General features: G+C 40.2%; 1 protein-coding gene across 4 annotated transcripts in view; it reads left to right on the top strand.

Moving 5' to 3' along the window:
• LOC135489240 (protein FAM149B1-like) overlaps window positions 1-26,745 on the top strand; it is a 34,065-nt gene extending 7,320 nt beyond the window's left edge. For 2 of the 4 annotated variants that reach the window (XM_064774510.1, XM_064774519.1), the window contains exons 2-16: window positions 6,721-6,834; window positions 7,387-7,522; window positions 10,624-10,769; window positions 12,356-12,493; window positions 12,926-13,096; window positions 13,556-13,685; window positions 13,986-14,040; window positions 14,468-14,586; window positions 15,763-15,878; window positions 16,162-16,336; window positions 16,519-16,710; window positions 17,792-17,923; window positions 19,569-19,659; window positions 19,852-19,974; window positions 22,401-26,745. In XM_064774510.1, coding sequence (XP_064630580.1) covers window positions 6,721-6,834; window positions 7,387-7,522; window positions 10,624-10,769; window positions 12,356-12,493; window positions 12,926-13,096; window positions 13,556-13,685; window positions 13,986-14,040; window positions 14,468-14,586; window positions 15,763-15,878; window positions 16,162-16,336; window positions 16,519-16,710; window positions 17,792-17,923; window positions 19,569-19,659; window positions 19,852-19,974; window positions 22,401-22,465 — 1,903 coding nt within the window. In that variant the 3' untranslated portion in view covers window positions 22,466-26,745. Of the gene's footprint in view, window positions 1-3,361; window positions 4,537-6,720; window positions 6,835-7,386; window positions 7,523-10,623; window positions 10,770-12,355; window positions 12,494-12,925; window positions 13,097-13,555; window positions 13,686-13,985; window positions 14,041-14,467; window positions 14,587-15,762; window positions 15,879-16,161; window positions 16,337-16,518; window positions 16,711-17,791; window positions 17,924-19,568; window positions 19,660-19,851; window positions 19,975-22,400 lie in introns of those variants that run through there. The other 2 variants (XM_064774504.1, XM_064774528.1) reach the window with 2 other exon arrangements.
• Window positions 26,746-27,771: the final 1,026 nt, after the last annotated feature.

The raw sequence follows: 27,771 nt of genomic DNA, 5'->3' as shown, positions 1-27,771 counted from the left end.
TGGTTCAATTCTTGGCATTTGGTCGCACAGATTCTATCAGTTTGAACAGTGCACAATTCTTCCTGGTTCAATTCTTGGCATTTGGTCGCACAGCTTCTATCAGTTTGAACAACAGTGCACAATTCTTCTTGGTTCAATTCTTGGCATTTGGTCGCACAGCTTCTATCAGTTTGAACAGTCCACAATTCTTCTTGGTTCAATTCTTGGCATTTGGTCGCACAGTTTCTATCAGTTTGAACAGTGCACAATTCTTCCTGGTTCAATTCTTGGCATTTGGTCGCACAGCTTCTATCAGTTTGAACAGTCCACAATTCTTCCTGGTTCAATTCTTGGCATTTGGTCGCACAGCTTCTATCAGTTTGAACAGTCCACAATTCTTCTTGGTTCAATTCTTGGTGTTTGGTCGCACAGCTTCTATCAGTTTGAACAGTGCACAATTCTTCTTGGTTCAATTCTTGGCATTTGGTCGCACAGCTTCTATCAGTTTGAACAGTGCACAATTCTTCTTGGTTCAATTCTTGGCGTTTGGTCGCACAGCTTCTATCAGTTTGAACAGTCCACAATTCTTCTTGGTTCAATTCTTGGCATTTGGTCGCACAGCTTCTATCAGTTTGAACAGTGCACAATTCTTCTTGGTTCAATTCTTGGCATTTGGTCGCACAGCTTCTATCAGTTTGAACAGTGCACAATTCTTCTTGGTTCAATTCTTGGCATTTGGTCGCACAGCTTCTATCAGTTTGAACAGTGCACAATTCTTCTTGGTTCAATTCTTGGCATTTGGTCGCACAGTTTCTATCAGTTTGAACAGTGCACAATTCTTCTTGGTTCAATTCTTGGCATTTGGTCGATCGCACAGCTTCTATCAGTTTGAACAGTGCACAATTCTTCTTGGTTCAATTCTTGGCATTTGGTCACACAGTTTCTATCAGTTTGAACAGTGCACAATTCTTCTTGGTTCAATTCTTGACGTTTGGTCGCACTGCTTCTATCAGTTTGAACAGTGCACAATTCTTCTTGGTTCAATTCTTGGCATTTGGTCGCACAGCTTCTATCAGTTTGAACAATGCACAATTCTTCTTGGTTCAATTCTTGGTGTTTGGTCGCACAGCTTCTATCAGTTTGAACAGTGCACAATTCTTCTTGGTTCAATTCTTGGTGTTTGGTCGCACAGCTTCTATCAGTTTGAACAGTCCACAATTCTTCTTGGTTCAATTCTCGGCATTTGGTCGCACAGCTTCTATCAGTTTGAACAGTGCACAATTCTTCTTGGTTCAATTCTTGGCGTTTGGTCGCACAGCTTCTATCAGTTTCAACAGTGCACAATTCTTCTTGGTTCAATTCTTGGCGTTTGGTCGCACAACTTCTGTCAGTTTGAACAGTGCACAATTCTTCTTGGTTCAATTCTTGGCGTTTGGTCGCACAGCTTCTATCAGTTTCAACAGTGCACAATTCTTCTTGGTTCAATTCTTGGCGTTTGGTCGCACAACTTCTGTCAGTTTGAACAGTGCACAATTCTTCTTGGTTCAATTCTTGGCATTTGGTCGCACATCTTCTATCAGTTTGAACAATGCACAATTCTTCTTGGTTCAATTCTTGGCATTTGGTCGCACAGCTTCTATCAGTTTGAACAGTGCACAATTCTTCTTGGTTCAAATCAATTGGCAAAAATCTGTCTTACCCTGGACTGACTTGGATTATGGATGTTTGGCATTCGCTATTCACAGTTATTGGAGAGGATAACCTATTTACATTGGTAGTAAAAACATCAACAAAAGCTTCAATGCTTTTAAACCGACACCGAAAAGAATCCAATCGTGAAAAAAACTTCTCAACATAACACTGTCCTCAGGCTTGGAAGGATTTAATTTAAACAAGATTGGCCGTATGTCTCTTCTATTCAAATTGATTATTGAAGTTCGTGAGGGACTCTAATCTTCTGCCACCTTGTTGTTTGCTTGCAAATCAAGTATAAAAAGTTGTGGTGATTCTTTTCTTAAAAATTGCTGTGCATTTTCATTCTGCTGGTCTTTTCGAATCCTCCTACTTTTCATGGTTATTTGAAAAGTGGATGACCAATAAAAAAATGCATGTAGGATTAGTCGTACGTTCTCTCCTCTGAACTTGTGAATTCCCATCTTCCTGACAAATTTTGTTTAACACTTCAGGTTTTTTTGGGAGCTGTGAAATTCATAATTCATTCATGGATTGGAATGGAACTTTCCATATCTCAGTGTACGTATGCATACATTGTATACACTCAAGCCTACTTCATCGAGAAATATTGATTTCCTGACTTTGATGTGAAACTAGAATTTTTAATTTTCATAGTTTATGTTGCTTATCAGTGTTTTTATACTGTTGCCTATCATTTACCGACACTTTCCAGTTAAAAAATCAATGACTGTGTTCCAAACTATAGGATGCATTGTGCAGCGCGACACTGTCTAACGCCAGGGATATCGCCGATCGTGTATGCTGCGCCTATAGGTCGTGGAACTGAATATATTATGATGAACAATAATAAGATGGGCCTAGCAGGCATTCGGATAACTAATATTTGTGAACGCTAGTGAAAGTACACATTGCAGTGTGTACTTAAGCAGAATTAGCCCGAGGAAAATAGATCTGTAGATTTAAATTGTGTATTATTTTCATAGTTGACGTGGAGTCTTCTTCAGTTGCTATGTATGTTCTGCCATCAGGTTTTATTCACGATTAATCAAAACGTTCAGGTCGACAATTGGAGAGAGACTTCGTTCTTTGTCTGTCCATTTTTATATCTGTTGTTGGATTAAGCAGTTCGTTAGCAGTGTTGACAGACCTTGATATGCCGTTTGTTCCGACATCAGCCAGTCTGTGTGGAGATAATACTTCGGTTCTGTGCTCGGTGAATTCTTGTTATCTTGGTTACCATGTCTTTCTGTGGAGTGCACTACATGGAACGCAAGGACGCATGGTCGAAGAATTGGACTTGGAGTATGCGGGCTTATGAAGTTGTGCAGCTGGTTGCGGTAGAAAGAAAGGTGTCTTGTCCATGTGATGACAACAGGCAGTGATCAAACTTTGATTTTCGGGTGGAGTTTTTATGCTTGGATTCAAGTCTCTTGTGCAGTTTCGGATTAATGGATTCCAAAATGGTGTCAATTCGTTTTGATTCAAGCAAGCAGGCTCTTTATTTTTTCACTGATGTTTAAATAGTGCTGGCAGCGTATTGTCAATTCTCTGTGTTTCGGCAGAATCGTGATTGCAAAATTTGCTCAGAATGGACTTTTGAATTGACTGCTGTTGAATTGACAGCTGTTCAATTGGAACTATTTGTTAGGAAGATGAAAAGTTGTCATACATGTATCTGTTTGAATATTGTGAATTCTGTTGTTATCTTGAACTCTCAAGTGGCAGGTAGCTAATCTGCAATGCAGGACAATATCTTGAACAGGTTTTTCTGGATACCCAATCAATTTGAATTTGAAATACGGCTACATTTTTGTAACACTGTATAATTACAACGAAGTGATTAATGGACATTTATCAAATTGATTACGATTCCCCCAGTAAAATGTGTACCGGCTAATGAATAAAACAGGAAAAAATGGGATTGGACGGAGTTTTTAGCTGGATGAATTTTCCGCAGAAAAACATAGGATGCCAAGGAAGAAGTCGAGGTGGATGTTGTGCGGTGGGCTGTGATAGAATCCTTCCTATTAGAGTGTTGGTTTGCTGATGTTACATTTGGTCTGCTGTTTTACCCCCACCTATATGTGGAAATCAAAGTGAACTTTCGTCGTTAGTGTTGGTGTCTGTCCATGGGACTAGATCTGCATGGGATATTTTGTAAATGTGCTAAGGTGAGATAATGAACATGTAGGCTGTATCCAGATGTTACTATTGACCCCCTCGTTTGGTGCTAATTCTGTTGACATGGCAAAAAACCATTTCTCTGTATTGCCTATTATCACCGCCTCCCCGCTAGCTGCTAGGATTTAAGCACAGCATTGCACAATTTCCTATGTGTTAAGATACATAGTTAGGAGGGCCTGGAAGGTTTTTTGGAATACTAGGAGTTTTCCTTTGGATATATTCTGCTGCTGGTGCTTCACATGGGAATTATGGCATTTACCAACTAGTCGCATGATTTCTCAGGATATTTCGATGCTCATACTTGGATCAGGAACGAAGGAAATTGTTCTGGATTGTTCTGGAAGTCAACAGCTTGTCTTGGCCATGTCGACCCCCTTGCTCAAGAACTCAGACATTATCATTTCATAATTCGAGACAAGATGGCCACCTAGCCCTCCAGCGTTGTCGTCAGATTTTCGAATGACATCGCCCACCTGACATGTTTGTTTGGTTTTCACGACATCTGATTTGAATCTTGTGTATGAGCCGAATGACACAGCTTCAAATTCTGCCTCCCCCTCAGTGGGGTGGTAATACGCCACCAAAAGTGTCTTCATCCCGTCGCCATCGGTCTCGGGTTGACGGCAGTCATCGGTATACAGACATTTACTGTGTGGGGAAAAAGGTGGCAAGAAACAGGTAAAGATATGTTTGGTTTCCATCAGCACTGATGGCCATTTTTCAAAAGTGGTCACTCACAAAAACTTGACCAGCAGGAACTCAAAAATTGACCTGCACTGCAGCCATCATGGGTAGATACCTGAATTCAAGTGTGCTAATGTGTTCGAACACTTTGCTAAACCTTGTTTTCCATTAGAAATTTTTATAAGGGTCAGTCAGTATTGGTTCGTGTATTTGGGGGCTTAATTGTGACTTTGGACACTTTTAATAGTGTATATAGTGCCCTTACTTCCTCTAATGGTTCTTGTAAAGTATTTATTGGCCCTTCAGAAGTCCTTCACCTAATTTTGTTAATGGGCTGGATTGCGTCATACTTTGATTTGATATTCAATGCTAGGTTCAAAATTAAAAATTAAAAAAAGCTTTTTTATTTGTTTGAATGCATTTATAAAGTTGTTAAGAGGTTTTCCGGGCAGTGCCTGTTGTTTGACAACGACGAAGTTCTTTCGAAGAACATAATGGGTGGTATGAATAAAGACTAGCAAATGCTTTTACTTCAATTTTGTACAGAAAGGCCTAGTGTAAATGTACATGGAGTTTTAGATAAAAGCATTTGCTAGTCTTTATTCATATCACCCATTGTCACAAACATCTCATAGGAAAACCCGATCAAGTTGGAAGTCATACAGATTGGTTTGACATTGGACGCCTCCTCTATTGGGGTTAAACATATTACGGCATATAATCTGAATATCATGTGGTAACGGTTTTGTCCTTTCATTGGTGGTTTTGTTGCAGTGTTATGCTTTCTTCTGGTAATATTTACTGTAGATCCTGCCTTGTTCATTCATGTCCCCCAGGATACCTTGTTGACTTATAGTTTTTAGCACTTCAATGATTTGCTTGAAAAATTGATTGGAATTACTATCAAACGCCATGCGCGCTCTGTCACTTTTGATATCAAACATTAGTGGCATGGTTCTCCTAGTATTATTGGCACACATTTGGGATAGTTTATTACAGTATTAACGTGCACTGACCACTGTTTTGCTAAAATATTGATAGGGGCATTCGTTTATTGTACTACAGGAGAGCGAGGTCTCGTGGGGGCCTGCAGAATAAAGCTCATTTTGTTGACTGTCTGATTCTGAGGATTTGTTCCTTGTCGACATGCAGCATTCGGCCTGTATGAAAATAGTTGGGGAAACCATTCAGGTGTCCTCTAGTCCAACGGTTTGCTTACTCCAGAGGGTCTTTATGTTTTGGTTAATTGTCTGGACCCATGACAATCCATGATGAATCCGCTTGATGCAGACGTCAGAACAATCCCTCAAATGCAATGCATAAATCTCGTATTCAGAACATTTGTCAGGTGGCGGATGTTTGTCTTGTCATCTGTTGGTCGGTTGTCTTGGTGATCTTCGAACAAATTCATCACCAGATGGAACTCAGAATATGAGACTGATGTCTCATTGATCTATTAGTTGAACAGAGTGTGGGAGATGTTTTTCTTATTTTCTCGACTGGTTTTTATAGAGATACATCTGCAGGAGTTGTTTTGGCAATATATTACAGTTCTGTGGACCAACCAACCTCGACAATAAACCTCTTCTGCATCCACATACGGTTCTCAATGCTCAAATTAGCTTCTCCAGTTTGTTTACCTGGTAACCCTGGCAATGTGTCTTTGGTATTTGTTGTGTTATTACCATGGTTACCAAACTTGTGTAGTGTTGGCTGTTATATACACTTTCTATGATGATTTTGACTTTCTAGTCTTTCACCAGCACCTGAGAGAGTTTTAGATGGAGTACAAGCATTTAGCGTAGTCCATGTATTGGCCAAATTTCAGCAATGACGACTTCTGAATAATGCATTTCTACAACTACAATGTAAAAATATTCAGCAAAAGTTTGAGTCATTGGGCAGTAATATATATATTTTTTGCCTTCTCATATGCCAGGTGATCTGGGTGACATTGTTGCAGATCGGGGTGTGGATGAGCCCAATCGAACCACTTGACTTCATTATGTAAACTGGATAAGGAGTGGAATCGACAAAGAGCTTTAGTCCTTTATTAGCGCTATAAAATGGAAAGATGATGCTTTTCTTTGAGAAGTAGTGTGTGGTACCTCCCCTCCATGTTGAGTTCTAACCTTTCTATAACGTTTCCTTTCATGGTTGTCTGGCTTGTCGTTTCAGAAGAGGCATAAGTCGCGGTAGCATAGAGAGTCACCCTTTACCTGATCAGAATGATGATGAGATCGGATCAGTTCCTCACTATTTCCTTGATAGCGTCAAGGAAGCACTAAGAAGGTAACTGTAGTCTCCTTTATATAAGATATTGTTACAGAAATATGTTCCATGCCATATGGCCGGAAGGGCACAATAACCTAAAAACTATAGTCCATTTCAAGAAAAAATGGCACTGGCCACTGCTTGCAAAAAATCCCTAAAATGGCTAAAAACTATCATTTAGTTTCCAAATTTGGAAACAACTGATATCCTCCACCTTGTTTCCAGTTCTGGAAATACATATTTTGTTTCCTAAATAGGTAATCTTAAGCAAGTTTCCAATTCAGGTAACATTGGATGTCTTCAAAGCAATGTTTCCAGATATGGAAACCTGAGTCCCGATAGGGACATAAATTACCTTTTCTTGAATTGGCCTGGACTGTAGAAAGGTGTCTGTATTTTGCTTTAACATGTTTTAGTAGAGCTCTTTCTTGGTCAAGTTTTAACATTTTGTTTCAACTGCTGAATTTTCTGTGTTAAGTCACCAAAAATCATAGGACACTAATGTCTTATGTAACACTAACAGAACACTTGTCGATATATTTCTGAATGTTGTCTCTGTTCTTTCTCTAGTCACAGCCATGTCACTCCAGGAGTCAGCGGTAGGTCGTCACCGACAGAGGGCGCACAGGAAAGTCATAGCGGGTGGACGACGGGTAACACGACGGAGCGCAGTAGCCTCTACTCGAGTTACGAGTGGGAGGACGATGTAAGTTGGGGCGATGTGAGTACAGTGGACGAGGATCCGAATTTCAGATCTCTGGCACGTGTGGGCTAGTGAGGTGTTCTCCTTATCACATTGTGGTGACAGTTTGTACTTCCTAAAAACATTTTACTCCCTCCCTGAACACAAAGTTTGCATTGGTTTCAATCTTTTGCACTTTGCCCCCCCCCCCTGACACACAAAAGAATTCCTCTCATTTTAGCATTTTGAGCCACATCTTTTAGAGTGTGCCCCAATATCACCTTTCTCTAGGGACATCGCCTCAAGTTCATTGCACTGTGTGCAATAGTTTGGGGTGCAATAGTTTGGGGTGTAATAGTTCGGGGTGCAACCCTTCTACTCTGTGGGTCAGTGGTGCTGAAGGGGTGTCATTTTATGTACTGCTTTGCGGGTCTAGGGCAGCAAAAGGGGTAATTGCAACGGTTTGGATCAAGGCCTTCAAGGGTATATCTTCAAATGGACTGACTTTATAGTTGGGTTGCTCGAAGCTCCATATATTATTAGACACCCAAAATCAGTCTTCACTGCAGGGTTAATGAATTTCCAGCTAATCCAATTAAAAATTCGACTGAGAAAAAACAGAATATAATCCTGCGAAATTTATTTTCAACTCATTGTTGACCCATTGCCTCTAGTGAACTAGGAGACTTGTTTATCATCAAGGATGGAGCAGACAAATGAATTATTGAGTGTGAAATTATCCATTGTATGGATTTTAATTGGCATGATTGCATTAATGATTGATTAAGGGATGCTAATGAGATCTGAGATCGGGTGACAACTCCATACGTACTCACAGCGGCCACCCATTCGCTTTTTAAGCCGATCAACCGAGAAATCTGACTTCATGAGGTCTTAAAGGGGGACTATAGGCAGGAGCAGCGGAGTTAATTAGCCATCTTCGGGTGACTATTATATGCAAAGTATTAAGGGTACTGGGTCATGTTAGATTCAGCTCTTAATATATTCATTGTACAAGCGTGAATAGTTTTGATGTAATGTGAGATGGGAGAGACCCCTATTGCCGACATTGTGTAACTTTATCTTGCCTACCTAGCAGCTGCCTGTAGTTTCCCTTTAAAGGAGGAGTGTCTCATTGTTGAAATTTATATACAGTACATATATACACAACTGGATATTCAACTTCTGTTTTCAAATTATTGAATGTATCATTGTACGAAGGAGACCTTTAACTGAGACCGTGTCGAGGATGAATCACAGATTTTGGAACATAGGAAACATGTTATTCTTTTTTTTGGCCTTGGATCTATCTTCAGGGTGTACTCTGTGTCTTGATTTGTTCGGAGTACTATTGTATCTTCACAATAGTATGGCCTTAATTCTATTAGTCTTTAATAGTGCCATAGGGTTCAGGTCTTGTTGAAGACTGTGTTGTCCATTCTCTGATGCCTTTGATATCAGAAATGTAAAAGATGCCGATAATGTTCACTGTTGCAATAATAGGCAAGGTATTTTGATAATCTGAAAAAGGCCTTTACCTTGAATGATCATAATATTCAATTCATTAGGACAGTATCAATCATGCCTATTCACTCAGGGCTGAAGAGGTTGGACCTTTTATACCCTTGTGCCATTTCAACAGTTTGATTTAACGACAGAATAAGTCCTCTATCTGCATTCTCTAGGTCCTGAACCATACTCCACTCCAGTAGCAGTCCTGTTTCATTGTTGCTATGAACAACTAACCCCAACATGACAAACCAGTTTACACGAGGTGTTTTAACTTCCACAATTGGATAACAGAATTGGATGAAATGTGCAATCAGCGCTGTATTTGACTCCGGCGCTCGTCGCTGAATTATTGATGGAGGTGGCAACCATTCAGAGAGCTTAGTATTCGTAGATTTGTACTATCAACTACGCGGTGAAATGATTATAATTGAGTTGTTTTTTATTGAAGCTGTTTCATAGTGAAACCAAAATGTTACATCTGAGACACTTAGGCTTGATTTACAGGCTTTACATAGAGTTTCCATTGTCACTTGGAACGTGTCACTATGAGAATGAGGCTTGATTTACAGGCTTTACATAAAGTTTCCATTGTCACTTGGAACGTGTCACTATGAGAATGAGGCTTGATTTACAGGCTTTACATAGAGTTTCCATTGTCACTTGGAACGTGTCACTATGAGAATGAGGCTTGATTTACAGGCTTTACATAGAGTTTCCATTGTCACTTGGAACGTGTCACTATGAGAATGAGGCTTGATTTACAGGCTTTACATAGAGTTTCCATTGTCACTTGGAATGTGTCACTATGAGAATGAGGCTTGATTTACAGGCTTTACATAGAGTTTCCATTGTCACTTGGAACGTGTCACTATGAGAATGAGGCTTGATTTACAGGCTTTACATAGAGTTTTCGTTGTCACTTGGAACGTGTCACTATGAGAATGAGGCTTGATTTACAGGCTTTACATAGAGTTTTCGTTGTCACTTGGAACGTGTCACTATGAGAATGAACCAAGTACAGCAGAACCTCTCTATTAAGGACACCCTTGGGACTGACAAATGCTGTTCTTAATAGAGAGGTGTCCTGATTAGAGAGGTCAAACTGAATGGAAACAACCAATTTAGGACCAACACTAGTGTCCTTAGTACAGAGGTTGTCCTTATAGAGAGTTGTCCGCTAAGGGAGGTTCCACTGTAGTTTCCAAAGAGCAGACTACATAGGATTCATAATCACTTTTCGCCCTTAAGTCAAGCCAAGTCATGATTTCAAGCCCAAGTCTATTTCATGAACATTCTCATGACAAGTGACGTATGACGGGATCGTGACAACTGACAATGTGAATCGTATGTAAACCCAGTTTTAGGACTGGTGATGTATGACAAGGTGAATCATATGTAAACCTTGCATTAGGACTGATAGCGACATATGTTGTAAGGGTACACTTTCAGCTGCAGCACCCTCTACATAGGAACTCTGACTTTCTCTGGTTAGTGCAGGCCAAGTACGACACCATCTACTACTCCTTTGATGCGTTTTAGTAGGATTTCAATTAATCCATGATATTAAATCATCTGAAATGCTTGTTTCACCTGATTCACCTCTCTTCTTTCAGGAGTTCGACCGCCAGAATTCGCGCCGAGTTCGGCGTCTCTTCGAGGAGATTGACTCCATGCTGTTTGAAGAAAGCAGAGAACCAGAGCATTTAACAAATTTATACAAAGAATGTCAAGAGTGGGTGGCCAGTTTTCCTCACTTTAGGTAAGAATGTCAAGAGTGGGTGGCCAGTTTTTTTCACTCTTGGTATAAAGAATGTCAAGAGTGGGTGGCCAGTTTTCCTCACTTTAGGTAAGAATGTCAAGAGTGGGTGGCCAGTTTTCCTCACTTTAGGTTAGAATGTCAAGAGTGGGTGGCCTGTTTTCCTCACTTTAGGTTAACTTAGAATGTCAAGAGTGGGTGGCCAGTTTCCTCACTTTAGGTGAGAATGTCAAGAGTGGGTGGCCAGTTTTCCTCACTTTAGGTAAGAATGTCAAGAGTGGGTGGCCAGTTTTCCTCACTTTAGGTAAGAATGTCAAGAGTGGGTGGCCAGTTTTTTTCACTCTTGGTAAGAATGTCAAGAGTGGGTGGCCAGTTTTCCTCACTTTAGGTAAGAATGTCAAGAGTGGGTGGCCAGTTTTCCTCACTTTAGGTAAGAATGTCAAGAGTGGGTGGCCAGTTTTCCTCACTTTAGGTTAGAATGTCAAGAGTGGGTTGCCAGTTTTTTCAACAAGTTGGGGAGAAAGAGGGTTAAAATATGAAATGCTCTTTATTACTATTGGAATCTCCTTCGATTATAGAAATGCTAACCTGCGTCAGTATTAGAGAGGTATTAAGCATTTGTTACCCTAGGCTGGCCTAGTTAACTTTGAAGTTCGGAATAAAAAAACCAGAATAAAAATAACTGAAATATTCTGTTGTATTGTTGATGTTTTCGCACGAAAATGTTCACAGATTATATATAAGGTTTTATATCAAGGTCTCAAGCTTAGTCCAATATTTAATAAAATTCTAGCACATTGGCTTTTTTGTAGGCAGGATCAAAGTAATAAGATTTAAACATGTTGAAAGCCTATTCCAAATCTAAAAAATATATTGCAAACATTTTCTTATGATATACAGTACACTGATAGTGTACACGTATGATATTATATACTGCACACTGTGCTAGCAGTATATTGGCTATTTTCATGGATATTATACTGGCCTCTCAATTACATCCTTCGGGACGCATCCTGCTTTCCTCAGTTTAAGCTTTAATACTCTACCGTGATTTCACCACAACTGCTCCAAACCTCATAAAGTATTCGAAGTCATGAATGCAAGTGCAAGGCTAGAATTTCCATTCCATTTAACTGTTGCCTTCAAAATTATCCGATTAATTTTATTGATCTGGATATTATGATAAATATCTAGACCACTCGGGTGTCGTGTCGATTGCAGAGCAATAACATCTAAACATGTACAAATGTATGTTGTCAATGTAATTTATGATAGCAGAGACACCTATTGTCAAATTGTGTAACTTAATCTGGCCTACCAAGCCTCTGCTGCAGTCTCCCTTGGAGAACACAGCACTCTTGTAGCAGGGAGTATGACAGAAACATGTCACTTTGTCATATAGCGATGTACTCCCTTTTATCGGGAAGTGATGCCACACCTCTGCTCTGCTGAATGCTAATCAAGTGAGTACTGCTGCTGCCTGGGCTAGAATTTCCAGTGTAAAGAATGAATTGATGACCGACGTCAGAAATCTAGAACCTCACCAATTTTTTGCGTTGTTTCATCGTAGGTTTTTGTTCATCTTTCAGAATTCTTGGTGCACAAGTATTTCCGCCGACAGACATGGGGTTCCAACTGATCCCGGTCGAAGCGACGCGGCCGTCGACAGGGAGCATGCTTGTCGACGTCACAGAGCAGGACATGTCATTGTCACAGGAATGTAATGGGTAGGTTACAATCAGATCCTGGCCAACCACTCATTTGCTGTTTACCTGTTTCTTGTATACTGACAAAAAGATTTTGTTGCTCCTATTTTACTGGTCTAGTACTTGCAGAGGTGCCCAGCAAAATCAAGATTCCGTTCCTTGGTGCCTAGGACAGCAGTCAAAACTTCTTGCCCAATACTTCTTTGAGTAACTTTCCCTGTGGATTTCGTGGCCCACCATTTCTGACAGGAGACACACTATTGTAATTTGTATCATTCAGATGAACAAAAACAAACTGAAGCTGTCCAATTCAAAAGTTTGTGAGTTGTTTAAATCCAATAAATCCATAAAGCACACCTTGTTATAAGGCGCACCCCCTCATTTTGGCCCTTTTTCAAAGGAAAGGTAGCGCCTTATAGGCCGAAAAATACGGTATATTTTCTCTCTCGACAGGTTATCAATATCAGGGAAATCAGTATCTGTGATGACTCCGCGAATTGACAGAAAAAAGGCTGCCATGACAACAGACGAGGAAGCAAGAAGTAATCCATTCGCATTTGTTGAGGAGGAAGTGTTTGCCCAGGATGGATATTATGAAGATGTGGTAGCGGTGGATTACAAATCGTTAGTATTTTTAGAAAGATTGGTCTCGTTAGCCAACGCCCTGTAGCACCTAAAAGTCACTCTCGAGAGCAGAAGGCTTTACAGCAAAGTTAAAACTTAGTGATAAGGGAAGTTCAAACCATTGCTTCGCTCCAGCGGGTACAGAACTCAGCCGCGAGGCTGATCTGTGGTATGAGGAAGCGTGATCACATCAAAATCAAAGTACGGGGATCGCAGTTTCTCCGTGGCTGCCCCTTATCTCTGGAATCGACTCCCCAAAGCAATTACATCTGCTGAGACCCTCACCCAATTCAAATCCCTCCTTAAAACACACTTGTTCAATCTTCACTTAAAAAAATAGAGGAGGTAGCGCTTTGAGCAGGGTGACCTGGAAAGGCGCTTTACAAATTCTATATTTATATTTATTATTATTTATGTTATTAGTGGTTCGTGTTACAAGGTTCATTGCTTTATTTGCAGGGAGGAAGACGCTATATTTCGGAGACATTATCATCCGCGAGTTACGAAAAAGGGTTTTCCTCCGTTGACACCGAATGCCTGTTTACGAGATAGTGTATCTAGTATGACTTTCGATATAGCCTGGTCAGAGGTGAGTCCGGCAGAGCTTTCTTGGACAACCGACTTTGTTATGGAAAACGCACCGAGTGTCTAGGATGTATCGCGAAAATTCCAAACACAGAAGGAGTTGATTCTGTGCTATTGACAGTATGAGACGGCAACAATATTTTTGATTGGAATAACAACAGAAAAAATTTGCAATGCACCAAAATAAAATAGCGAAGAAACAAACTTTGTCCGAAATTTTGCCACGTCACAAAAATAAAAAGGTCCAGTTGACAGTATTGCTGACCTTGCCTGAAGTTTCATTCTGTATCTTTTACTGTTGCAGATTGTTTCTTGGATGAGAGACATCCTGAGGATGTTCAGAGATCGGGTTGTAATAGGTAAGTGAAATCTGCCGAACTCACTTGGTGACACTTCTAGCACATTGCCAGCCAAAGGAAGAAATAGTTCTGTATGTGACAATAGTAGATATTCACCGAACACTATCATTGGTGCATGGTATTTCGTCTTCTTAGCATTCTCTATGCACTTGGAAGGGAATTTCCTTTTCGAGGGAGTATTCCTCTAAAACAGGATGAACCTGTCGACTCCATCTTTGGCCAGAGCTCGAGCCCATTGCAAGCTACTCTTGTTTCTCACTTCGTGATGAGTCAGAATAATGGGAAGCTATCCCTTACTTAGGTTGTTTTCTATACATAATTTTCAAGTCTACATTTCTCCCATTATTCCTTATCTTCATGTCCACAATCATGTTCACCAATATGCTACATTTGCTCAAACCACTTACATATTTACTTCTTGCTTCAGATGATCCAAAAGGTTATGATGAGCATGTTGACATGATACCTAACTTATCGTCAACGAGAATTTCAGCAATTGATCCGTTGCCAGTGAGAGAATTATCATTCAGTCGGATAATTGACAGGGTGAGTGAAAAAAGTTGCTCGTTTAATGTCATGCCTAGTTCCTTTTGAGAAGTCATCATCTGAAAGTCTGTGTACGAGGCCCTAATCGCCAGAATTTGTTCTTGTTTTGCGTCTTTTTTGGTCACAAAAACCTTTTCAGTGAGTTGAGAAAAGATTTGTTTTGTTGTTGATGGAATTTCTTCCACACTACCCAATTTTAAAAGGGGGGCTATAGGCAGGAGCAGAGGGGCTAATTTGGCCATCTTCAACCAGCATAAATCATTTCGATGTACTGTGAGATGTGAGAGACCCCTATTGGCGACTTTGTGTAACTTCGTCTTACCTGCCTCACTGCTGCCTATTTGTCCCTTTAAGTTACAAGACATTTTGTTGATATTATGTTTGTTTCAGTGCAAAGCTCATTCTGTATGCGTCATGAAAGATATGCTTGATTTCCCCCTTTCCCGCCTACCGGTACGAGTCCTCAACCATTATGCATGTTGGAATAACTTCGTCTCGTTGCTCAAAATCCCAGTCACGCACGATCAACGATGCTGCCATCTGATGGACAGTCAGATCACTAGCACACATTCTGAATGTCTTCAATTTCACCTTGATCATGTCTGAAAATGTTTACGAAACAAGTACAACATTTTGTGTGACAGCACAGTTGCACCCTTATTTTTCTGAAGTTTGAAAGTCTTTGAATATCTTTGCAATTTGACACAGTTTGATATAGGTGGAGGTTTGATCCAGCTGTCTGTTCTTTAATTGGAACGATTGCTGACAGTCTGCTTTTGAATTCTAATTCATTCATTAGAGAGTTTTGAATGGCCTGGTAAAAACGTAAGGTGAGAATATGCTTTCGTTCATAAGCAGTTCAGAGCAGTTTCAGGAACCAGATGGTATCACATTCACAGTGCTCAACTTTATTTTCATCCCATGAATAGCATCGCCGATAGTATTATTTCAGAATCGGATGTATGTATCAAACAGCATAAATCCGACAACTAACCACTATCACATCATCTGTAGGAAATTCTGTACTATTTGTTACATAACAATTCATTCATAGTGCCGGTTAGATTCCTTTGGCTGCATCACGACAGCCAAAAACCAACACACTTATTCATTTATTTCAATTGCCCAAGCTGTAATGTGACTCCGTATGATGGTTGTCTTTGTTTTATTTTTCAGCCCATGCCGATAAGGTTGTCGACTGCACAGCCATCATTTGATGGGACGAGAACATTAGCTGGTGTGCTAACCATATCTACCAAAGCGTTACAAAGCAGGGAAAAATCGAACTTAAAGTAAGAACTACAGTAGAACCTCTCTAGAAAGGACACCCTCGGGACTGACAAGTGCTGTCCTTCAAAGAGAGGTGTCCTAATTAGAGAGGTCAAATTGAATGAAAACAATTTGGGACCGAAACTAGTGTCCCTAATAGAGAGGTGTCCGCTAAGGGAGGTTCCACCTTGTATTTGATGTTTACTTCTATCTAAACCATCAATTCATTCAATGTCGTCATTTTGATAATTCGCTGTTTGAAAACCTTCATTTACTTTAACAACATCGTTTCTATTTCCGTTGCAGCGATGAGCCTTCCACATCGAGGGATGTTGTTATGCGGCCCGGATCGAGTCTGAATCGATTCGTTCGACCTACGAGTGTTAAGGTGCAGGAAAACAGGCTGTCGTCGGCGAGAAAAGGTGCTCAGCGGGTCCCAGTCCGACTGGCTCCAATTGATCGGGCTAAAACACCTAGTGTGGTAGGTTCATGAACGTCATGGTTAAGCTTTGCATTTGTATTGATTTTGTAGTAATTAATGAAGCAGTCTTAGACTTAGAGCGATGAAACTTGAGTATTATTCTATCCAGTACATTCTATCTTGAGGGGCTCTATTTTCTGAATCGTTCAATTTCTAATCGAAAAACTTATTCATTTGTACAGGAGGATGACAAAAAGAAAATCGAGATAGTGCGTGGACACAGGTTGCAATTACAGGACCACATGTTTGCCGAAAGAAGTCAATTACCGAATGACCGGTTATCATCACCTGGGTATATGTTCAGAAATGGTGCTCTTCCTCCCATCGGTCTGGTGGAAACGCCCGACAACCCACCTCCTTCACAACGCGGCCCTGTAAGTATTACAGACCGAGTATTTTATGGCTTTTTTCCTTAGGTTAACATAGATTTTAAGTGTCTTTACTCCCTGTAGCAAATCCTGCTCCCTGGTGCTGGTATCTATGTCTCCTTTTCAGAATTGGGAATTGATATCATTGTCATCCCTGGCTTTTGATTTGAACGTTTCGGACTTACTGGCGTGTTATCACGATTTTTTAATGCGTGGATGCAAAATTTTGTTGTTTGATACTTTTTAAAAAGTGATATTTTCACAGTTTTGTTACTTTAGATGAATTTTGAGGGGGTCTTGAGACATCTGGGTGCATTGTGTGATCGTTAAATGATTTAGGGATGTCTCAATAATGATTTCTAAAGAAACTTTTTAAAGTGTCACCACTTTTAAAATGTGTGGACCCGACATGTTAAAAGCAATCGGGGAAGAAAGACACTGATATCAACTTTGTTACGGAGATTCAGCTACCAATACTGTCCTTTAATTATTTTCGATGTATATGCTTATATTCTTCCTTACTAGAATGAGTCATAGACTAATAGTCAACATATACGAGTGACTGTACATTTGAAATTTAGGCTATTGGCCCTTGGGCAGAAAGAAAACATGATAAATTCACTTTGGTGGTTTCGCTTTTGCAAGCGATTGAAAATGCTTGTGGATTTAATAGAAGGTGGTCAAATGTCATTTAGATAAAAATTGAGTTCAGTAGCATGTACGTAGCCCTCCTTTACTAGTCTCGTATGAATACGGTAAAGGTAATGAATACGGTAAAGGTAATGAATACGGTAAAGGTAATGAATACGGTAAACGTAATCATGGCTAATTAATGCCAAGCTTTGAACTAGGCTCTTCCAATGCATTTCCAATACCCTCATTGCGATATTTCCTCATTCTCTCCAAGTGGGCAAATGACACTTGACCAAATTCTTGCACAAGTACAGCATCTTCAATTGTCGTCATGGAACGAAGGGATTTCTGAGCCGAAACTCTTCCTGTGCTCTTGTCTTTCCCTATGAATTGCTCCTGTAGCTTCTGTAGTCCTCAGCTGCTTCTTAGCATGTCTTTCTGCCTGCTGTTTCAGAGAAAGGCCCACTTTTCTAATCGTGCCAGCAGTGCGGTGGCTGACAAGGATTCCCGAGTCCCCATTCGGGATCGGGAGCGGTACTACCAGGTGCCTCTAGATAACAGGCCGAGTACGACGCATACATTCAGGGTAGGTATACTCTCGGCCCCATGCCTGGTGTTGAAAGTGCCTTATCCAATGACTCTCAGGTGGTTTTAAAGCATCAAATATGCATACTTCCCTTAAAAAGCTTCTCCCTTAATGTTAGTCTTACCCATTTTACAATTTTTAGCTCACCTCTTAGCAGAGGTGAGCTTATCCCATACCGTGGCGTCCGTCGTCCGTCGTCCGTCGTCGTCGTCGTCGTCGTCATCGTCGTCGTCGTCGTCGTCCGTCGTCGTCCGTCGTCCGTTAGCAGGGCACGTTTCGTAACTGTTAAAGCTATTGAGTTGAAACTTGGTACACATGTACCCTTATGTAATGACACCTTGGAGACCAAGTTTCGGTCCGATTCGTTTCATGGTTTGGCCACCAGGGGGCCAAACGTTAAAAGTGAAAATATGCAATATCTCCCTTAATAGTAGTCGGGAAATTTTGAAAAAAATATGGTAGGTACTTCTAGCAAAGGTGCATCATATATCCTCCGGGTTTTTGATTTGACCTCCTTTTCAAGGTCACAGAGGTCAAATGGTGTAAATTGGCCATTAGGATGTAACGATGGCACGTTTCTAAACTGCAATGACTATTGATACCAAATTTGGTACACATTTACCCCTTAGTCAGGTGATCTCAGGGACCGAAGTTTGGTCCAATATGATTCACCACTTGACCACCAGGTTGCAAAATCCAAAAACCTTAAAAATGTGATTATTCCTTAACTTCTTGCCCGATTGCCACTAATTTGATATCATGGGTACATCTAACCACCATACAGTATATGTCACACAGGTTTTTAATTTGACCTTCTTGTCAAGGTCACAGAGGTCAAATGGCGTAAATTCGCCGTCAGGCCGTAACTATGGCACGTTTCTTAACTGCAATGACTATTGATCACAAATTAAGTACACATGTACCCCTTGGTCAGGTGATCTCAGGTACCGAAGTTTGGTGCGATCTGATTTGCCGTTTGGCCTCCAGGGAGGGGGCCAAATCCTAAATTCTTCAAAATGCCATTATTCCTAGTAATGACTTGCCCGATTGGCACCAATTTTATATCATAGGTACATCTAATTCTAACAACCATTCAATGTGTCACCCGGGGCTTCTTTGATTTGACCTACTTTTCAAGGTCACAGAGGTCGAATGTACTGTAAATTGGCCATTTTGGGGAAATTGTAATTGCTTGGACCTACATCAAACCTAACACTACATGACACAATACCATGCTCTTTATCCATCTTTCCTCCACATGAGGTGAGCACAATGGCCCTGGCCATTTCATTAGAATCTTAGTGTTCATCTTACCATCTTTCAACGCTCAATCATTGTTAACAATATTATTCGGTGCGTTTCAGCTGAAATATTAAAAGGCCAGGCAAAAAAGGACAGAGCCGTAAAGAAAAGGCAGGGTGCAGTGCCCTGGAATGGAAATGCATTGGCCACTAATGACATTAAAAAAGGCAGGGCAGTCAGTGTCAACTGGAGAAAACTGAGAAAGACAGGGTGCCGTGTCCTGCTAGAACTCTTTACCTTGAACCACTATTCTCGTTGTGGAAAACAAAAAGGGTTGAAAGATCTGAAAAGTGTAGGCCTACGGTTTGTAACAACTTACCCTATTCCCTATTTTGTTTTTCAGTCGGACACACCGTTTGCGAATCAAATAGCCCGCCGATCATCCACACCGATGGGCTTCAACAACATGAGGGGACCAAATATGCATAATATAGGTAAGTTATAAAATTTGACAGCGACTTTTTACAGCAGACCGTATGGACATTTTGTTTGTTTTCGATAAACTAAACTTCTTCATGATATACTACAGATCTCGAGTTCAGTTGAAGATTATCATAAGAATTGGCTTGTCAGTTAGTGTAGCAGACGTCAACTTTCAGCAGACGTCAACTCTGCCTCTGTTTCAGGTCACAACATGCTATTGGGCATCACTGGTAACAGCATCGGCAATCCACACTTAGATCCTAATGTGCCACAGCTTGATGAGGAAGATGATGAAAACTTTGAGAATATGTCCCATTCTCAATGGGGTAGGTGTCCAATGGCTAATCAAAGGATTACGGGGCAACTCGGCCTATTACCAACTCGGCCTACCAACTCGGCCTGGGTTGTAAATCATTGGTTTATTGGCATAGGTTTTCCTTATATTGTTTTTTGTTGTTGCTATATATATAGGCGTACATTTTATTCATTCCTGGTGGAAATTTGAAGAGAATTCATCAAGATTTGGAGGATAAATCCATGAAATCACAGTCATAAATGTGCATTTGGAGTGCTATACCACAACTTTCCACACTCGCCGCCGTTATTTCATGGATTTCTCCTTTAAATCCCAATGAATTTTCTTCAAATTTCCAACAGGAATGAATACATGGTAGGCCTATATATACCAACAAAAAACAAAAAAATTTAAGAAAAACTTATGCCAATAAACCAATGATTTATAACCCAGGCCGAGTTGGTCATACACCAATCAAAGCTCTGGTGTTTTTGACTGGGTCAGGACTATTGTACCTCTTCCCAATATTTTTTCAGTCCTATTTCTTGTTTTTTTATAGCCTATCCATGTGTTCATCATACCTTATGATTGCATAAAATTTCGTGACAATTCTGAGAAGAAAAAAACGTTGACACATTGGAGTTCAAATTAGGTTTTTGCCACGTATTTATCAAGGAATGGTAGAACACGAGACGTTGACACAAATCAATGTTTTGCTGCGTGTTTTATTTTACATGTGTTTAGGTTGAGCATTGAAATAAGCCATTAAACTGTTATAAATTTGTTTGATGAACTTTAGGTCAGACATTCCCTCCTCCCAAGATGAAGAGCAAACCAGCTAACATTCTTGATGATTACGGCCGAAATCATCATCGGGCTGTCTCCTCAAACATTTGAGATACAATATGATTTCTTATCCAAGTTCTCGTTCATTTTAATACAAAATTCATCTGAAAGAATAGTGAATTACTAATGGCACAGAATGTGTATATCAAATGTAACAAAGTGCCACGTTATCTTGCAAGGAATTGTTGTGTAAATTTAATGTTTTCATCGAAGTCTTCTTTTTACTGATTGCGTGTAGTCATTAAGTAAAAGTTATATTTATCTCAAATGTTTGTGGGTCCGGATATTGTGCCAATTCGTACCAGGTGACATAAATCTGCACCTTTTTGATATTCGGCAGCTTAACTAGGGATCTTGGACTACCTTCAATAAAAAGTACTAGCAAAGTCCTCTTCTGCTCTCCCAAATCCTTCCCCTTCCTAGCTTTACTCTCCACGTACGATGTTTCAGCAAATTTGTTTTAGGGGGTAAGTCTGAGTATGCCTACAACTTGAATTCTGCTTGATTATCTTTTCATGCTAACAAGATCCCTAGTTTTAGTTCGCGGTTAATTTTCGTTGCCGAGAGTGGTTTGCCTTGTTTCAGTTTGTCACTATCTTATTAAAATTGTCATATCCCCAAGTTTGTGCCACTCCTACAAATTGCCCAATTCCCTTTGATGCATCCCTACCCCAAGCACACCTCAATGAATAGGTTATCAGCACCCAGTAGGCGACACTGATTTTCTCTAGGGTAGGCATAAAATGATCATGTCAACTCCGTTACTGCAATGAAATAGCCAAGTGACAGTGCCGATTAATAGCAGACGCAGTTTTGCTGGTACCCTATTCATTCACCATCTTTTACTTCCATGTGCCAATACTGAAATTCACATCAGTGTGGATGTTGATTTTTTCATCACGAGTGATGGGTCGATGTCACAATATGGATTCACGTTATCAAACTCTATGAGAAAGTGGTTGTGGTTTCCATACTTGTGTTAGGGAAACTGCACCATTCGGGACTCAAACTGTGATTGCACTTTTGAAATCAGGGTTGTAAAAGGTGCATAGCCTCTCAATTGCTCGTGCACCTTTGGTTTGAACATTCCCTCACTTCCGTCCATCCCTCAAGCTTTGCACTGAATTCAGAGTGACTGAGTTGGTAACACTGGGAGTTGGTATCACTGGTGTATAGGTGTGAAATTTTAACGGTTTGATTTGTAAAGTTGGCCATAGTGACAAATAAGCCTTTAAAGGTAGGAAATTGCTGCCTGACCCAGCAGCGGTGACTCATCCAAGCAGGCCAATATGCAATGCCGTATTGCATCTGGATGTTGCATGATGAGAACCAGCTTCCTTTGGTCACTTTATCTGACCTACCAGGCTCCTGCCTATGGTTCTTTTTTTAAGGGTCAAAGTCAGATTATGACCCAAGTTTGATTCAACTGTTGTTTTTTTTCTTAAGATATGCGGTGTGTTAGATTCTCCATACAATCACACTGTGGAATCTGCAACAACCTCTGCAAGAATCTCCCACCTCTCAGTCCCAATGGTGTCCTTGATAGAGAGAGGTTTTACTGAACTTGCCATTGCAATTTTGCCGCTAAATAATGTTTTGAAATCTTTTCAGTTCCGTCCCAGACGCCAAACAATCCATACCGACGTGGCCGTCAGCTGAGTCAGGTTGTAAGATGATCACCGTCCCCTTGATGAGTACTAAGATCAAATATGTTGACAACGCCAGATTCCGTGGATACTTTCGCAGAAACATTACGCAGTGCAAAGAGACTGGATGGTAGAGTCAAGGATTTCCTGGTGTAGTCTGGATGGTAGAGTCAAGGATTTACTGGTGTAGTCTGGATGGTAGAGTCAAGGATTTCCTGGTGTAGTCTGGATGGTAGAGTCAAGGATTTCCTGGTGTAGTTCAAGTCCGAATTGAAACCTGTGATATCATGGACTCAACAACACTACACCTACAGTCATGGACAAGGATGACGGGAATAGAAATGACTGAAAGTTATGGATTCATCGGTCGCATATACATGTAGGATAAGATTGAATCCAAGTCTGGACCGCATGCTGTGATATATGACTGGAACCACGGCCGTCTTCTTCCATGACAAGGATTGACACAATTCGAAGAAATCTACATATCTCTTGTCATTCCAAATTAAAGATTGTTATGATTGTGTCTCACAACACAGGACATAAACTTCGCCAAAGTTTGGCCTTCACAACTATTCAGCCCCTAGTTGAGCTATGTGATATGGACACTCGAGGCGTTCTATTGTGGCTGGTAGTTTCAGGAATATTTCTGTGTTAATTTGGTTAATGTCTGGAGATGTGGACACTTGGATAAATGTGAAATAAAGGCAGCATAAAAAGTGATCATCTTCAGGCACATAATCAAACCATATTGTCAAAGGAGAGAGCAGGGGGCCTGATAGTATCTTTACAATGCATCTCTGCATTGTACAGATAATTTGATTGTATAATGCATCACTACAGAGTACAGTAGCTTATATACCAAGAGGGGACACAAAAATGTCCTCAAGACAGTATATCATGATTTCCTAGTTATAGCCTGGCCACATTGGCTGATCTGAAGTGTTTCCGAACAGGCCTGTTACTTATGGAGTAACTTGTTGAGTCCTTAAAGTTAAATTGGGGGATTCCAGCACCATTCAAGTATTCCATAGGTCATCCTCAACAGTGTCCTGGCATATTTCATGAAATCTGGATGAAAGATAACGGAGTTGCTGTCTAATATCACAATTGCAGGCGTCCACAGACCAGCCAGTGGCTATCTTGGATTTAACTTTGAGTAAATGATAGCTAGGCTTCCTAAGTTACTGGACACTTATTGTAATGCAGACAACAGCCCTCTTATCTTACACCGAGATGTCAGGAAATATGTAAAATGATTCGACCATCCTGCCAAACTGATTAAATGTTTTCAGCCATAACAATACATATCAAAAAACGAATTCCTCCATTTGATATAGTTGCCTTAAAAAGTATTAGTCATGGAATTGTGTTTCACACCGCTGGTTACTATGATCAAATACTTCTGTAAGTTCCGTTCCTAGAATTTTTTTCTCTCCTTTATGTTCTCACTGTCTGTTGTAGGGATTTTGTTCTATTTTGTACAGCCAGTTTCGTATTGCCATAGGATTAGAGTAGAAATCTGAGTCCTGGTAGAATAATCTCGAAGCAGTTTCAACTAGGTAGAGAAAGTAGACTCAGAATCTTGGAGGGGGTGATGGACTGGAGCTAAGGGCTGTGGGTTGTGTGTTTTATTCAGAGATAAGTGTGAGTAGTTTTCATGTACTCAGAGATAAGAGAGACCCCTATCAGCGACTTCGTTTTACTTTAATCTGACATATCTGGCTCGTGCCTATTTTCCCCCTTTAAATGTGCATCATTCAGTATATGAACCAGTACATTTCTATGGCATTGTTGTCAATGTGACAAATAATTCTAAAAAGGGTGATCCAAAATAATTCAATGTTTTCTCAGAACACTTAAGATTTTTTTATCCAAACCTCTCGGGGATTCAAATGAATATATCAGTTTCAGGCCACAATTTCAATTTGTCAGAATCTTTTGTCAAAATAATTTCATAGGAATCGACGGCACTCCTTTCAGTTCCTTTTGCCTCAAATTTCACCAGCAACTAAGAATTCCAGCAGCTCTATTTTGGCCCATAACTGGTATCTTAATTGAAGTCGCCATCATGAAACCTCTATCAGTGCTGATGTCGGGCAGACCTAGGTGTTAGTTAAGGTAGCGCCCATTTCGGTTCCTCTATCAGCCCTATACGTTACGTTAACTCAGGGATTTGTTTGTTTTATATGGCTAGCACACGTGTAGCATATCTTTCATCACTGCTGTATATAATTGGTAGACACAGATGAATAGATAATGGGGAACACTTTTTCGCTAACAAATCAGAAGATTGCTTGCATTTCTATGGCCTTAGTAATGATTGTTTTCTGTTATGATAGCTACTCGGTATCAAACTACAAGATATCTGAGAAATTTGATAAGAATAATACAATTCCTCCTCTCTGACAGTCACGCACCATAATAATGACTACGTACCCAAAGCATAGCAGGGACTGCGCTACGCCATCTGGGACAAGAAAATGTTTGAAACTGCACATACAGTATGCACACTTGGATAAATAAGGGTCCCAGTAACTTCCTCTTTTCAGGAAAGGTTCAATTTGTTGTTTGTAAATGTACTTGTGGTGGAAGAGTCTCTCTGCTGAGTGTGGGTCTTCTGTTGAATCCAATCCGTGAAGGAAATAGATATTTATCATGAGGTATAAACACCCTCATTGGCAAACCATGTAGATCTAAGTCATTCAATGCCTCAACACTGCTTGTGATAGCTGGTTGATTCCACCGGGAATGGATGTCACAATCGAAAGAGTCTGCAGTGACCGTGAACCTTCCGACATTACTGCCATTCCGTCATCAAAACACTTCGGACTCTGCCTTACAGAAAATCCTATTCAGCAGAAAGAACTCCACTGTTGCCCTTTCAAGACAAAAACAAAGGTTACCATAATGTTGGTGACTGAGTGGTGAAGATAATATATTAACACTAAAAAATTCGAAATCATTAATTTTTCACTCGAGAAATAAAAACCAAGTACAAAGAAATTTACCTTCCTCCCTTATTCATCCATGCTTTATTTTTCACTGCTTTCAAGAATGTAGCTATATTGTACATAAACATGTATATAGTTTCTTTGAAAATGTAAATATATAATATCTACTTGTTGTATAGATATGAAATGTACAGGTCAGTTAATTTTTTGAGGACTCAGTGATTCATGTATCTGGATGTACATGTTGTATGAGTGAATCAAATGGCTGTCATTCCAGCTTTGTTTATTCTTCCAATATAACCAGTAGAATCAAAATGTCATTACCTGGTACTTCAAAGTAATGAGTTTTTGGTAGAATCCAATGTAAACAGCGTGGTGGTGATTCAAATGAATATGCCAGTTACGGACCGTCGAAAGTTGACATCAAATTTGCCAGAATCCTTTTCGGCAAGTAGAAATTCAAGGACATTCGTGCCTTTGTGATTCATCTTGCTGTCATCTGACTACTAGTTGTATTAGAATTACCAACAATGAAGATGAGCTTGGATACAAAATGCTCCTTATTCATTTCTAGTTTCGAGAAAACAGCAAAAGCCAATGTCTATTTTTCGGTGGAACCTCCAGTGGCAATCTTGATGTTTTTTGGAAATTTCGATGATTTTTAGTGATGGATCATTTTGCATTTAAACTCCAATAATTAGAAAACAAATTGTCTTACTACTTCTTGTTTTTAAATACAGTAGAAATCCACTTTCTTCATCTCAGGTTAGGCATGTGGATGATGCCTCTTGCTTATGGTCAGGATGTGTGGCAATGTTCGACATAGACCATGTATTAGTCTATTTTCATATTGCACCTGTGAAAATTAATATATTAAGGAAGAAAATAAAAAAGACGTCGGGGACTAGGGCATTTCAACACAAACACCAGGTAAAACAGTGCGCTTACCATTGCATATTTTGTGGGGAAATTTTCAATAAATTTCATTCAAGATGAAGATGGAATGTGAAAATAAGTTCCTTCAAATTATTAGGCATTTATAATTTACAGCTGAGAAGTTGTAATTATTCTTATCAATAGCTTTGACTAACTGGATTAAAGCACTTGTTTGTGGTTGCGCTAAGCCTGCTGCTTTTAGGTTGACTGCATTGATCATTCAGTTTTAAAATACCTCTTATCAGAATGCTTGTTTTTGGTTAGAAGCGTTCATGTTTAGCTCACATCATGAAATATTCTTGTTTAGAATTTGAATTACACTCAGAAGGCATTACATCACATCTTGTTGTATTCCGGTATGCTATACCTTTAAGTATTTTCATAAGATGTAGTACTTTTTAATAAAGACCTCTAATTTCATGATTAGTCTGTTTTTCTCATTTTGAAAGAACATAAGGCCAGCTGCTCTTGTTTGGACAAACTTGTGTATGCTGGAGTTTTTCATTGTCTATACACATATTGTTCAAAATTGCTTTCATAACAGTCACTTTTGTCTGCCTCACTGAGCTTACAACATGACTGCAACACGTGTTGGTCTGACCCCAGCCAAGCTCCCCACCCATTGATAACTTCTGCGAGAAAACAGCCCAGACACGTTCATATTTTTGACCACTCCAAAGACTTTCACAATCTGTCCAAGGGTGGGAAACTGCGGAGACCCCCTTGAACAGTGGCCCCGTGGGTTACCTGGCCAAGGCCAACCACTTGTGTTCCGCTGACACTGACATTTCAATGGGAAACCCAGTTAATGTGATCATCTGAGAGATATGGATTCATACTGGTGATAAACCATTCAATGGGACCCCAAGTTAATGTGGTCATCTGATCCGAGGGATGAATTAATATTGGAGATAAACCAGAGTTAGCATGAATCCATTAATCCTCTGATGATAAAATAATTTGTGATCACATTGAATGGTTTATCTCGAGTATGAATCTATATCCCTCGGATGACCACATTAACTGGGGTTCCCATATTGAATGGTTTATCACCAGTATGAATCCATCTCTCAGATGACCACATTAACTGGAGTTCCCATTGAATGGTTTATCACCAGTATGAATCCTGTTCAACAGAAGCCCAAGGCTGCTGGGAACAACCCCCCTCCCCACTGGACCCGACCCCCTACATGTACGGGGGGGGGGGGGGGGTCACCGTAAAATACATGCAATGAGGCTGCGGCATAAATTATGCCAAATATGCGAAACGAAATGGCGTCACCTGGTGTGAAAAATAAATCTCTCGTGGGAAATACGAATTAGCCTCGATCCGCTCCATGGTCATCCCCATCTATTAATAGACTTCAGCCCCAGTGACGTATTTACGACAAATCCCAAAACGAGGCCGTTACCACAGAATTGGGGGACCAAATAATGATCATCCAA

The sequence above is a fragment of the Lineus longissimus genome, chromosome 1, assembly GCF_910592395.1.
Source record: "Lineus longissimus chromosome 1, tnLinLong1.2, whole genome shotgun sequence".
NCBI lineage: Eukaryota > Metazoa > Nemertea > Pilidiophora > Heteronemertea > Lineidae > Lineus > Lineus longissimus.
The sequence above is the reverse complement of the archived record's forward strand: the minus strand, read 5'-3'. Positions and strand labels throughout refer to the sequence as shown.